Genomic DNA, 14,795 nt, shown 5'->3' with positions numbered 1-14,795 from the left:
TAAGGGTCAATTTTTTTAAATTGAAATTTATATTATATTATTATTATAATTTATCACATGAATAAATAATCTGAATAAATACGTTTTCCATTGATGTATGGTTTGTTAGGACAGGACAATATTTGGCTGAGATACAACTATTGAAAATCTGGAACCTGAGGGTGTAAAAAAATCAAAATATTGAGAAAATCGCCTTTAAAGTTGTCTGAATGCAGTTCTCAGCTAAGCATGTTACTAATCAAAAATTAAGTTTTGATATATTTACGGTAGGAAATTTACAAAATATATTCATGGAATATGATCTTTACATAATATCATAATGTTTATTTGGCATAAAAGAAAAATCTATAATTTAGACCCATACAATGTTTTGTTGGCTATTGCTGCAAATATACCTGTGCTACTTATGACTGGTTTTGTGGTCCAGGGTCACATATATAAGTATTTTTTAAAATAAATTATTTTATTCAGGATGCAATAAATTAAAAAAAAAGTAGGAGTAAAGATTTTAACATTGTTAAATCTGTTCTGAACATTCTATTAAATCCTGAACAAAATCATATTATTTTGAAAATAATAAATGTTTCTTAGCACCAAATAGTCATATTATTAGAATGATTTCTAAAGGAGGAATGAAGAATCTTCTTTCAAAACCATTTTTTGTTTTAAAATGCAAACTTTTGAAAGATAGTACTGCCACATGTAAGACCAACATAATGCTTGCAAAAAGCAGAAACAGCAATCAATCACTCTTAATCGCTTTATTTCATTTTGTCACTCTTCAAGGGCATCAGCAGGACTGTTTGGTGTGTGTTGTCACCCACAATAAGGGCAAAACATTCAGAGGGGAAAAAAATCTGACAATATCACTGGAGGGGATGGTGGCGACTGGAGCTGCTAACTAAATAAGTAGCAGGTTAGGTTGCAAGTCCATGTAGGGGTGACATAAATAAACCACCATCCATTATCACTAAACCAGCAATTTATGCCTAGTTTAATTGCATATTTGCAATTCCAAAAGCACTGCACCATACATTCGTTCCTATTCTAAATATATACGTCTATCACAATATATCCGAGTAAATACATTTCAGGGTCTTGAACGCAGTCTGGATGGTATATAGAGAATCACACTTCAGTGCTATATTAGTTTTGCTACTTCACTGGATTCAAGCAAAGTTTTCTGCAGGGCCCCATCATTCCTGCAGGTCTTATTTAGTGTGGTGTGAAAACCAAAGTTACAACAGTATATGTGGAAAAAATTACAGTACAACACTTGATGAGGACAAAAGTGACAGATCATGCCTAAAGTGCTAAAGTGAGGAGCTCTGCGGGTGAAAGAACAAGTCATGAGCATCAACAGGCCAATGAAAGACAGGCAGAGATTTAGACCTAAACATACACAAACAGCACTTGTATGGTTAAGGCAGGTCATTTTAAGAAGTCAGAACATGAGACAGACAGGTATTTTATATTGGTTATGACTGTTATTGTACCATATTTAAACTCATTAAATCCTAAACTCTTCACGTAATAACTGCTTGTCAACACTAAAATAGAGTATGTGATTCAAAATTCAAACATTTTGCCACAACACACACAAAAAAAATAGTTTCTGAAATAGTTTCCATTAACAGTCATCATAATGCTGTGATATGTGGCAAAATAAAAGTTTTTGCTATACTTTGCCCTCACAGTTTATGTTCGGTTCTCCAGGATGAGGCTGTGCTATTCTGCTGGCATGGATAGACAAATACATCATATCATTTCACAGAAAAAAACTAACATTCTTACACCAACATATACTGTATATTAACATGCCACAAATCTAGATGCGCAGACAGCTCGTCGCTGGAGCAGGGATGCAGAGCAGTTGTGAGGTATTCTGGCTGTCTGATGGCAAGATGGAGAAACATCTCCTATGACATGTCAACGTTAAAATCACCTTGATACATTGTCACAATGGAAAATAAATGAATGTGAGAACAGCTACAACAAATGGAAGATTTTGATATTGTGGAACGACTTAGCGGGGATCGTCTGGTGCTGCGATCTTCTCCAGACTAGGCTCCATGCCCCAGATCTCACGGGCGTACTGGGCGATGGTGCGGTCGCTGGAGAATTTGCCACAACCAGCAATGTTGTGGATGACCATCTTGGTCCATTCTTTAGTATTCTGTTTGAGAATGAGGAAAAGGAACACATTTCGAGTCAGTTCCTACACTGTTTTTGTTGCTGTCTGTTAAAGCTCTTTAAAGCATTACATTAAATTAGAAGTGAATTATATGACATATTTCCAAATAAACTTGTGTTCTGTCACTGATGGAACACTGATGGAACTGATGCAGTCGTCAGTGTCACATGATCCTTCACAAATCATTCTAATATGCTTATATGGGTTTCAAGCAACATGTATTATTATCAACTGTTAAAAACAGTGCTTCTTAATATTTTTGTTCAATTTGTGATACATTTTTTCAGAATGTTTTTTAATAGATTTCTTTCAAAAACAATACATATTACTGACCCCAAACGTTTGTACAAATGTATTTTTGTGTAATAAAATGCTCTCTAGAATGAAAATGTCAGTCTAAGTATGTGGCAAATAAAAGTTTAGCCAGGCTGTGATGTAAACTCTGGCTCAAAACTCTTAATGAAATACACTGAAACATCTCATGTTTTTTGTAATACAAACCTGATACAGGGCGCTGGCTTTCTCCTGACATTTAATGTAGTCTTCATAGTCAGCAAACACCTTGAACCTGCAATCACACCAAACAATCAAAATAATTAATCATTTATATGATCAGTGTTAAACTGTGGCTATGTGAGAAAGGGAATTAAAAAGGACAGCTATATCCCAAAAAAAAAAGACATAGCACTAGGATTTTTTGTTTGTTGTTTTTGCTTTTCTTACCTGTCATGGTGCATCAGCATCTTAACAATGTCTTTAAACTGATCAGGTTCTCCAGGGCTGAAGAATCCTCCAGAGATCTGATCCATGACTTGCTTTAGTTCTGGAATGCGGTTATAATACTCCATGGCATCATATCTGGAAACAAACCAACTTCAACTAAGTCAAGCAGAACTGTATCTGATACCCTCATTTGCAACCTTTCCTTCAGTAAAATAAAACTGAGAACATTTTCATTTTATTACTCTGTTTAAATAGATGAATAAAAAAACTTTCATAAACATGAATAAATGAATGCACTAAAACAAACAACTAAAAATGTTCTTCAGTAAATCGCTAAATTCAGTAAATCGTTAATTGAAGTTGCTGTCACCCTTTCTTATCCAAAGCTTCCACATCCTTCACTCTCATGCCGAAGATGAAGAGGTTCTCTTCTCCTGCCTCTTCAGCCATCTCCACATTAGCCCCATCCATGGTGCCGATGGTCAGGGCTCCATTCAGCATGAACTTCATGTTGCCTGTTCCAGAAGCTTCTGTTCCTGCTGTGGAGATCTGCTCGGACAGGTCAGCTGCAGGGATGACTGAAAAAGAGGGAAAGAAGCAAGCAAAGTGAGATGTCTGAATGAATTATTAAGACAGGAAGCTGTCAGTAAGTTTGCATCCTACCTTTCTCAGCCAGTGTAACCTTGTAGTTCTCAAGGAAGATGACTTTCAGACGATCTCCCACCACACTGTCATTATTTACCACTTCTCCAATTGCTGTGATCAGTTTGATGATCATCTTAGCAGTGTGATACCCAGGAGCGGCCTTGAAGATGCATGATTTAGCCAATTAGCATTCAAACTTAAGTAGAACAGATTGGTCAGAGAAGCGGTCAGTCTTACCTTTCCTCCAATCATAATGGTCCTAGGAGTCCAGGCCTTTTTGGGCTCCTTCTTGATGCCTGATCACATAAAACAGTAAAGTTAAAGTAGACTATCTTTGGAAAGGAATAATAGTTTGTTGTTTAGTGCATACGGCACAGTACACGCTGTATACTGCCTACTGAAATAAAAATATTATATGAAAAGTTATGAAATAAACGTTCCAAACTTTTCAGTAGCATGCTAGATATGCATGACTCGGTTTCATCATTAACGAGGAAGCTTGTAAAGCTGGAAATATATTTAGCTGTTTCAAGAGAAACCTGAATTATTATTGACTTACGGTTGTAGAGAGTGATGATGTGCAGACAGTTCATCAGCTGTCTTTTGTATTCATGGATCCTTTTCACTTGAACATCAAACATGGAGTTTGGGTTAATCTTCACCTTGTATTGTTCTTCTAGATGCGCCGCAAATTTCATCTTATTCTCCTGAAAAAGACAAAGCAATATATCATGTGATGGCAATCATGTTTATGTCGAATATGCACTAAATTTCACTTTGATTGTGGGATATTTTTTTGTCTCACCTGTTTGACTTTGGCAATGTCTCGAATGAAAGCATCATCATCCACAAACTTTAAGAGGTTCTTCAGCTGGCTCAGGTCACGGATGTAGTCCTCTCCAATTCTCTAATGTAAGACATTTTGACTTAAATTGCAGTGTTTCTCACACAACGCTTTTGACTGGCTTCTAAAGGCTTGGACTAAAATCTACTGTTATCGTACTTTTTGCATGTTTTCTCAGTATTTCCCCCTACCTGTTCATACATGTACTGCTAACTTTTTTTATCAGCAATATTCTTTACCTCAGCGATAACCTCAGCCAGTCCAGGGTTACACATGACAAGCCAGCGACGAGGAGTGATACCATTGGTCTTGTTCTGAAACTTCTGTGGGTCCACATCATAGAAGTCCTTAAAACTGAACACAGAATCAACCCAACCAAATTAGATAGAACTGTTTTTAACCAGGGATAAACACTACATGAAATTATTGTAATGACAGACATATCATGTTGATATAAACAGTGGGCTTTAAAAGAATTTGGACATTTAAGATGCAATGTCAATGCTGTGGACAAGTATGCTTATCTCGTCTTTCCTCAAAATAAATGCTAATTTTCAAATGTTTGGGCTTTTTTTAAAAGAAATGCTACTTTTGTTAGGCAAGGATTTATTAAACTGATCAAAAGTGACAGAAAATAAATTTTTAATATTACAAAGTATTTCTATTTTCAGGGTGTCCACAAAAATATTAAGCAGCACATCTGTTTTCAACAATGATAATAATGAGAAATGTTTCTTGAGCACCAAATCAGCATATTAGAATGATTTCTGACACTGAAGACAGGAGTAATGAATGGTGAAAAATGAACTTTGCCGTCACAGGAATAAATTAAATTTTTAAATAAATTAAAATAGAAAACATGCATTAAATTGTAATAATATTTTACAGTATTTCTGTTTTTACTGAATTTTTCATCAAATAAATGCAACCTAGGAGTCGACTAGAGAAACTTCTTTTGGAAGCATTAAAAATCTTCCAGAACCCAAACTTCCGAAGAGTAGAATATATTTTTAAATGTGATTTAGGTGTCCAAATATATTTTAGGGCCACTGAGCTACAATATAAAAACATTAAAAGACATACACAGTGTCCTTAATAATGTCTGAGTGGATTTGTGCCACGCCATTAACTGCGTGAGAGCCAACGATGCAGAGATGGGCCATGTTGATCTTCTTCTGTCCGCCCTCCTCAATAAGAGACATGCGTCTCAAACGATCATGATCATCAGGGTAGAGCGCAGCGATCCGCTGAGAAACAAGACAGAAGATGTAAGGTCAAAACAGAGCGTAACAGTACATGGGAAATTACTTTTCTTCATCTGCGATTTACTGGATGCTGAGTCATGTAGAGCAGAAGAGGTTGTTTATATAACCTCACGGTGCAGTTTACTCCTTATTTGGAGTGAACACAATCCTAATGCAGTTACTGATTTCCCAACCCCTTCAAAAAACATAAAATTCTTTTTTTTTTTTATCTACAAGTAAATTTCAAATGTAATGTGCCATGAAGAGAACATCTGTTCCCAGACCTCCAGGTGACGTCGGTTAATCTCGTAGATGATCTCTAGGTGACGGGGCAGGAGGTTTTGCAACAGGTCGACAGGCCAGCGTTCCAGAGCTTCTGGTAAGACAGTGTGGTTAGTATATGCGCAAGTACGCACAGTGATGTCCCAAGCCTGAGAAGAAAGAGAATGACAGAAAGTCAAGTAGTGGCAGGGCGATAGAAAAACAGAAATTTGAAGAGAGGAGTACAACATTATGATGTTGCTCAACATGGGCAAAATTTAATGGACCCTTTTTCACTTTTCTGGGGTTCACAGAAGAGAAAGTTGTCATAGTTGAGTAAACTTCTATAGTGGTGAAAAGACACGACAACAAGTGTATTTTTGTAAGTATCGAGTTCTCTGAAACGTACCGTCAAGGTAAACCAATAAAAAGTACAGTATAGTGTTATAAATGTACATTAAATGTAAAAATTTAAAATATAAAACAAAATGCAGAAAAAAAAGATCAACAAAGTTCATAACTGTTAAAATGTCATCACATTCAGTAAAAAGGCTCCATACTAGAAATCAGCAAATTCATATTATGTGTCCTTATAGTACCCCTAATAATCAATTTAATAGTGCTATAGTTTGACTGCATGTCTTTTTTTGAGTATGATAAATGGCAAGATGATAAGGCATTTCCAGCTCACCATGTCCCAGGTCAATTTCTCATCATCTATCAGTATTCTCATCAGTTCAGGGATGGCCATTGCAGGATGAGTGTCATTCAGTTGTATAGCAACCTGAACAAAACAGACAAAGGAAGGACCTCTTTAACAGTTTTTAAATGAAACATTTAAGTTCTATCATTCAGTATTATTCATATGAATAAATCACACCAGATATGAATGTTCTACAGTCCAGTGTGTTAACATGAAACAAAGAGCTCCCGGGCTATCTTACCTTATCTGGTAGTGTGGTCAGATCCATGCGCACCACCTCAGTTGAGCCAAACTTGGAGGCTTTGAACCTGCGGATAATGTCCTGGAGAGTCGCAGCCACCACAAAATACTCCTGCTTCAGACGCAACTCTTTCCCCTCAAAGAACTGACATATACAAACAGCAGGATCTGTTTAAATTTAGGCTCCGAGAGTCATGAGTTTTGTTTCTTAATATGAAATCACTTGGGTGGACCTGAGTTGCACTCACATTGTCATTAGGGTAAAGCACACGGGAGATGTTCTCAGCGAGATTCTTGTCCAGAACGGCCTGGATGTAGCCACCAACATTAACTGTTTAGAAAGAGAAAGATCTAAGGCTCAAAGATACAGCTCACACTTCCATTCAACAGTTTGGGGTCAGTAAGGTTTCTTTTTTTATGTAAATTACATTTATGAACCTGGATCACAAAACCAAAATTAAGTTTTTATATATTTATGGTAAGAAATTTACAAAATATCATCATGGAACATGATCTTTACTTAATATCCTAATGATTTTTGGCATAAAAGAAAAATCGATAATTTTGGCCCATACAATGTATTTTATCATACTGGTTTTGTACAGGTTTTGTGGTTCAGGGTCACATTTATATGTAATACCAGATATTTACAAAATGATAAATGAATGTAAAGGCTTATAATGAATAATACCGCTTACAGGGCTGGTTAAAATGTCTTATAAACATTCATTGATTGATTGAAGAGAACTCACAGTCTTTGAGGTGGAATTCACATGGAGCTTTGGCAGACCAGAGCCTCATTGTGTTAACAATGTTGTTTCTGTATCCTGGGACAGGTGTGTCATAGGGAAGGGCAAGGACAACCTGGTGAGACAACAGGTACAGATTTAATGGGAAAAAGTACAGATACATATGTAAAAATGTCACAATCTCGGCCTTGCTTTGCATATTGGTTGTTCTGCTTCAGGGTCTACTGACCTTCCTGATGTACACTACCGTTTAAAACATTTGGGTCTGAAAGATTTTTTTTATATATTTTTGAAAGAAGTCACTCACCCCAAAGTTGAGTTGGTATTTCACAATGCTAATAATGGAATTTCCATTCCAATTAAATGTATAAATATGGTTGCTTTGCTCTCACCTGTGTGTCCACCCATTTCACTCCATCAGGGTGGTGTTCCACTCGACCATAGAAATGCACAGGACGCATATATTCAGGCCGGGCTTTTTCCCAAGGATTGCCATAACGCAGCCAATCATCCGCTTCCTCCACCTGTCAGATAATGTCAATCATTTACTAAGACCCAAATGCACCAAAAGACAGGGGCGGATTTAGTGAATTGGGGGCCCCAGGCAAATATAGGTATGGGGCCCTATACATTTGCACACATTTACCTAGATCAACCTTGAGGTTACTTTTTTGTCGTGATGCTTGCTGCTGCACAATGGTGCCCCATAGTTATGTCCAATGTTTCTACATTTTTCATGTACATGTTATAATGGGATTCTTTCATTTACATTTACGTTTCTTCATTTAGCAGACACTTTTAATCTTTCATGTTGTAGACCACGAAATAGCAATTTATCGTTGAGATACAAATTTTAACAAAAACTAAAATTTTAATATGATAAACCTCACAAATGAACCTTTAAACCATTTTTTTAAAGAAAAGGGATGAGTCAGAAGTATAAATTATTATATTATTTAAAATGGGTTTATGTGGGTGGATTTTCGCATTGGTCTGAACAAAAACTGCAGACTGGATTATTGAAAAGGCACATTCATTCTCTGCAAGTAGGAAGTGCTTTTGGAACGTCAGAAATATAGCGGTTTTCCCGGTAACGGCTGTAAACAAAGCAGTGCTCAGCTCATAAATGATACTTTATCAGGTAAAATGAAAATGCCATCGAAACTTTTCTGAAGACAATCAGTTCCCTTCAGAGGTTCATTAATATAAAAACTTGAATTAGTGAAAATGAGAAAAGTGTGAATATAGCCTATATTGACGAGGACAGTCCACTGATGGGTTACCAGCGTAAGCCTACATTTCATTTTAGTCATTTTAACTTAGGGCTGTCAATCGATTAAAATATTTAATCGCAATTAATCGCATGATTGTCATGAGTTAACTCGCGATTAATCGCAACTTAATCACACATTTTTATCTGTTCTAAATGTACCTTAAATTAAAACTTCAAGTTTTTAATACTCTAATCAACATGGGCATGGACAAATATGGATGCTTTATGCAATATGTGTTTATTATTAGTGAAACCATAGATAACATAGAGCATGAAGAGTAGACATGTTTCAAAGGTCATAGGTGTTTTTCAAAGAACTTGTTCATATCTATTAGACACATGAAAAAAAGAACATAGAAACACTAGGTTCCTATTACTTCTCTTTCTTTGCAATTTACTTACACATACCTGTTTACATTTTCGCACGACAGGGCAGCTCACTTCTTCTGAACATGCAAAATGTACATTTATTATTTATCATTACATTTGTTTGCCTCTGTGCCACATACTGTATTTTGATGCAGCTAAATTGTCAATAAAACTGTTTTCATTAATATATTTTATTGTTTCTGTTGTCAGACAACGGGATGAATATGAAATAGTGACTGAAACACAACCCATTAAGACAACATAACCAGTTCTCCCTTCCAAGATGTGAATCTACACAAAAATCCTGATCATCTGATAAAATCAAATAGGCTACACATAAGATAAAGACAATAGCTGTGCTGTGATTTCGGCTATACTTGCATGTAAAATTAAAGAAGCAACATATCTATGTTTTAACTGAAAGCGCAGCTCCTTTCAGCCGCTCACTGAACAGAGCAGATGCAGAGAGAGAGAGAGAGAGAGGTGTGCGCGCGCTGGGAAAGAGAGACCTCGTGCTCGTGCGGCAGTCAGCTTCAGATGCATATTTTAATTTGCTACAAGCAGGATACACAAGAAGCACGTTCAGCTCGGACACGCAGACGGTTGTCATGGTAATAAACACCACAAACAGAAACCGTTCGCGTGTCCGCGCTTAATGCGCATCTCGCATTTGAAAAGCATTTTAGGGGGCCCTTGGCTTTTGGGGGGCCCAAGGCAGTCGCCTACCTTTGCCTAATGGGTAAGTCCACCCCTGCCAAAAGAGGTGAAATTCATTTCACTGAGAGTATACTTTACCTGCCAGCCATTCACGATTTTCTGATTAAAGATTCCAAACTCATAGCGGATTCCATATCCATATGCTGCCAGGCCCAAGGTTGCCATGGAGTCCAGGAAGCAAGCTGCAGAAAAAGATAAATTAAGCTCTCTGTTACTACAAGCCCTCTATTAATCTAACAATCAGTGCATTTAAAGACACTAAGTTCACCTGCCAGTCGACCAAGGCCTCCGTTGCCCAGTCCAGCATCCTCCTCTATGTCCTGCAGCTCCTCCATATCCAGACCCAGCTGAGAAGAAACAGAATATGAGAGCAAGAGGGACCAAAGAAGGAATGTTACCTCTGAGAGCACAAAACATGCTTTGTTGCCTGGTTTCATCTTTCATCAAACACATATTTGTAGGCATTCTCAGCATAGCAGTGCGCATCTAGAATCATTTGCCTTTCATTTCCTAATTAGAATTAAAGAACATGGGGCAACTGATCTAAGATGAGAAGTATTACAATGCATACAGCTCTAGATCTCATCCATAAGCTCTTTATTTATAGCTCCTTATTTATTATTATGCTATCACTGGTGATGATGATGACTGAAAATTACCTCTTTCTTTAAACAAAATTTTATTTTTAAAAGTTAAAGCATTGAGATGAATGAAATACTAACTGATAATGACCCCCATGTATTATAGACCTCCTCTTTTTGGACAAATGAATAGTTCCACACCAAACACACACACCACTGGCTGAGCCAATGTTATGTAGAACACAGCTGGGCAGGGGTGTCCAAACCTGTTCCTGGAGGACCAGCATCCTGCAGAGTTTAGCTCCAACCATAATTAAACACACCTGAACCAGCTAATCCAGATCTTCAGACTCACTAGAAACTTCCAGGCAAGTGTGTTGGAGCTGGTCAGAGCTAAACTCAAGGACGTTGGCAGGAACCGGAACAGGTTTGGACACCCCTGCAATAGGACCATTCACCAGACTGCAGTTGTTTTTTGCGCCACTAGGGGTGTAGAAATTTCACACTTCAATTCATTCACATTCACTTCCTTATCGAGTACCGCAAGGTTCACATATTCTTGTAGGCCAAAACCTGGAAAGAAGTTAGCATTTCAACACTTCTGTTTCCATCATCTTAAATTCAGTGAGTTTTCTGAGCAGGTTTGTGGTTTGCTTTAAATATTTGTATAGGCTATGTCCTCTCACCTGATAAATGGCCTCGTCACAGGCATTCTCCAAAGATAAGTTTACCATGGTGTTTTGAAGGGTCCGTCCCATGTAGAATTCCAGAGAGAGATAGTACACACGCTAGAGGTGAGACAAACAAGGAGAAAGGTTAAAAAATAAAGATAATACAATTTTTACTTTTTTATTTAAAATAAATGTTTTTATATTTAACATCAACAGCTGGGAGAGCCATTTTGAGCAACAGTGAAGTAGGAGCCAAAAAAGCCCCTGCTGCTGAGCAGACTAGCCTATCTAGTGACAAGCATTATTGTGACAGGTGCACAACACAAGCCTAATCTGCATTGCACGTCTGAGACCTCACTGACCAGTGACCGCCACTGAAAAGCATTCAATCACTGAAGGTTGCACAATGACAACTATCATGGAGGACTTGCTAGTGCACAAAAAATCTAGCTTGTAATATTTAGTCTCTTGTCTATAAATGATATCAAGGACAGAAGAATGTTTGTGCTGTGTCTCTTGACACGTTGCTCATGTAAAAATAGCAGCATTAGCTGTCAGCATTTAAGGTTAAACACTCTGTCAGGATGCCAGACAAATTCCAGATACACAGAAACCATATCCTACCCTTCAATTATTTTTGACTTTAAGACTGCACGTGTTTCAGCTCTTTATTTTATAAAAAAACAGAAAATAGAATTTTACATTTCCTGTAGGAATTACAAGTACTTACAAAGTAGGTAAACTCAAGTTTTAGGATTACTTATGTCTTTCCTTTCCTAAAGGCTTTTAAAATAATATTTTTGATTTATGAGGAAAAATAATATCTGCAGTTAACATTATTTAAAATTTAAGTTGATAAGTGGGGGGGGGGGGGGGGGGGGTTATAATTATGATATAATATGTCAAGGATGTCAACTAGCTTCCTTCAGGTTTTAGGACTGAACCAATCAGAATTGTGTATGCAAATAAACACAAGAAAGAAAACCAATCACAATAATGCATGCAGAAATAATGATGACAACAACATATTCAATCAATTGAAGATTTTCAAACTTAAATCTAAACTTGTAAAGTTCATAAATATAAAAACTGCTTCAAATGCTGAAACGATGTAGAAAACATGTTTTTGCGGGTTATTATTGTTATTATTATTTGTAAATTCAACGGTTCAGTGCAGTAAGTTGATAGATGTTTCCAGTTGGGCATAAGAGAAAGCTATTAGGTCTACTTGTTTTAACATATACCAAGATGTGCATATATTCATATTTTTTATCGCACTCGCACCGTCGACAATTATAAAATAACAATTTGACCTGTTGATACAGTTGTCAAGAGCACACAGTAAAGCTCTTTCCATGCATTCGTGTCATTTGATCTGCGAGGCATTGAATGCAGTCGCTAACTTACTGACATTAGTCATGAAAACATTATGCAGTTGTTGAAAAAATAAAGCATTGCCATCTGCCGAACCATTAGCATTATGTGGCATTTCCTAGTGCAATATAAATACCATACTACACTTGCAAGAAACAGAGAAATGTTTCTTTTGTGTTTTGCAGTGATGCGGCTCTGCTGCGCAACATTATGTCGCCGGTTGTGTGATTTGGCCCTCCTCCTCCCATCTGTCGGTGGTGTACGTGCCCCGGACTGAAGGATGAAACTGCGGCATTTGAGTTTCTTACTTTAGGGTCTTTCTCGTAGTAATGCTGCTGCGTCCGGATCCATCTTCCCACCAAATGGTCGCGGACGGTGTGCGCCAGGGCGAAGTAGTAGTCGCGCTTCGTTGCAACATTACGGTCCTTAACCAAAGTGAAGTGCAGATGGCGATTAAAATTGGTTTTGAGGTCTGCGACGTTTTCAACCCCGGCGAGACCTCGCACGGAAATTTGCTTCCTCTTCTCTTGGTCCGTCAGTGGCTTGGACATCTTGTAGATTGTTATATAATAGGAGGTTTGGCGCAGCAGGGATATAGTGTACGTGATGCCTCCTGCGTGTGTTGCGACGCGCGTCACTGTGATCTTCAGCAGATGCCTCAGGGTCAAGCGCGCTCATTGGCTCTAACACTCCCCTCTGTATATACACGACTACTATATATTTACAGGCTGGGCGGGTCATAATTTATTAAACACTGGTTATTGGCAGGAGCGGACTGGGACAAAATTTCAGGCCGGGGAATCTCACACTCATCCAGGCCATCCCATACACCCACAACAAATTCTGAAACACGGACAACCCTATTTTTGGGGTCTCATTAGCCAATTGCGAGACTGCGTACACAAAAGAATGATTAAAAAATTCTTACAGAATGTTGATCACTCTGAAGGTCATTGAATAATTTGCATACTGCTAACTGAGATTACAGTATCAAGATTTTTTTCTTCTTGACAGTAGTGACAGGTTTGTGGGTACCAGTAACACGTGGTCTTAAAACCCATACAAAGGCTCCAGCACAGTTGCATATATGCATTGCAATGCAGAAATTGCGTAAACTTCTGCAATGAAGCAATTTGATGTCAATGTCCACCAAAAACCAAATTATTATCTTACAATGTTCCCAGAGGAACCTTCTATGAGGTACCATGTAACCAGTGAAGACTTTTGCTTTCCAGTGCTGTGCATAGGAAAGTGATTTATAGGCCTAATAAAAATATAATTTGCTTATTAATTCACGTGCATTAGCCTATTTTATATACACACTGGTGGTTAAAAGTTTGAAATAATTAAGGCTTTTATTTATTTATTTGAAAGAAGATTGAATTTATTTGATCAAAAATACATTATGAAATATTAGGCTACACTTAAAATTGTGGTTTTCTATTTAGGATGTTTTAAAAATGTAATTTGTTTCTGTGATCAAAGCTGAATTTTCAGCATCATTACTCCAGTCTTCAGTGTCCCTTCAGAAATCATTAAATGCTGCTTAATTATCAGTTATTACTTGTGATCAATTATTAATAATGGTTTTATTATTGGTATAATGGTTCTCAGTTAAAGAACAGCATTCATTTGAAATATAATTACTTTGTAATAAGTTTAAATATCTTTACTATCACTTAAATCAATTTAATCAAAGTCCCTTTTTGTATTATATAAGCTTTTATTTAATGCAACATTGTTGAAGAAAAATATTAATTTATATTTTTTAATCTTATCCAAGACTGAATGGTATCACATTTTCCACAAAAATATGAAACAGCACAACAGATTTCAACATTGATAATAATCAGATATATTTCATGAGCAGCAATCAGTATATTAGAATGATTTCTGAAGGATCATGTGACACTGAAGACAGGAGAAATTATGCTGAAAATTCAGCTTTGATCATAGCAATCAATTATATTTTACTATATAGTCACATAGAAGACAGATGTTTTAAATTGTAACATTTCACAGTACTGTTTACTGTATTTTTCATCATCAAAATAATTTGTATACTCTTTTCCACAATTGGAGCACTATTCCTTAAAATGATAGATGTCAAGCTCCTGCAAAAGGACAAATACTGTATATGACCAATAGGAAGGCATAACAGTCCACATTCTGCACTATTCAAGTCTTCTAGACGATACCAGAGCATT

At 37.0% G+C, this 14,795-nt stretch overlaps 1 protein-coding gene across 1 annotated transcript; it reads right to left on the bottom strand.

Moving 5' to 3' along the window:
• Positions 1–648: 648 nt before the first annotated feature.
• LOC306843802 (glycogen phosphorylase, muscle form-like) lies at positions 649–13,273 on the bottom strand. The gene is made up of 20 exons (XM_079375477.1): positions 12,897–13,273; positions 11,230–11,331; positions 10,231–10,309; positions 10,041–10,144; positions 7,996–8,127; positions 7,607–7,718; positions 7,103–7,185; positions 6,856–6,999; positions 6,603–6,695; positions 5,935–6,081; positions 5,490–5,653; positions 4,646–4,760; positions 4,368–4,469; positions 4,122–4,269; positions 3,800–3,858; positions 3,581–3,722; positions 3,288–3,495; positions 2,918–3,052; positions 2,696–2,762; positions 649–2,176 (listed from the first exon to the last, which is right to left on the bottom strand). The coding sequence occupies exons 1-20, from the start codon at positions 13,137–13,139 to the stop codon at positions 2,027–2,029; spliced, it is 2,529 nt and encodes an 842-aa protein (XP_079231603.1). The 5' UTR covers positions 13,140–13,273; the 3' UTR covers positions 649–2,026.
• Between the last annotated feature and the right edge of the window lie 1,522 nt (positions 13,274–14,795).

This window comes from Barbus barbus (assembly GCF_936440315.1).
Source record: "Barbus barbus genome assembly, chromosome: 2".
NCBI classification, from domain to species: domain Eukaryota; kingdom Metazoa; phylum Chordata; class Actinopteri; order Cypriniformes; family Cyprinidae; genus Barbus; species Barbus barbus.
This window is presented reverse-complemented; position numbering and strand designations above follow the sequence as displayed.

What these genes read in the sequence shown, in the direction of transcription:
- LOC306843802 (XM_079375477.1), bottom strand. Translation starts at nt 13,139, where the DNA reads ATGTCCAAGCCACTGACGGACCAAGAGAAGAGGAAGCAAATTTCCGTG. An exon ending in CATCATCACTCTCTACAACC is followed by an intron (nt 3,859 to 4,121) that starts GTAAGTCAATAA and finishes TTATGTGATCAG; the next exon opens with GCATCAAGAAGGAGCCCAAA. An exon ending in CCATTATGATTGGAGGAAAG is followed by an intron (nt 3,723 to 3,799) that starts GTAAGACTGACC and finishes TGCATCTTCAAG; the next exon opens with GCCGCTCCTGGGTATCACAC.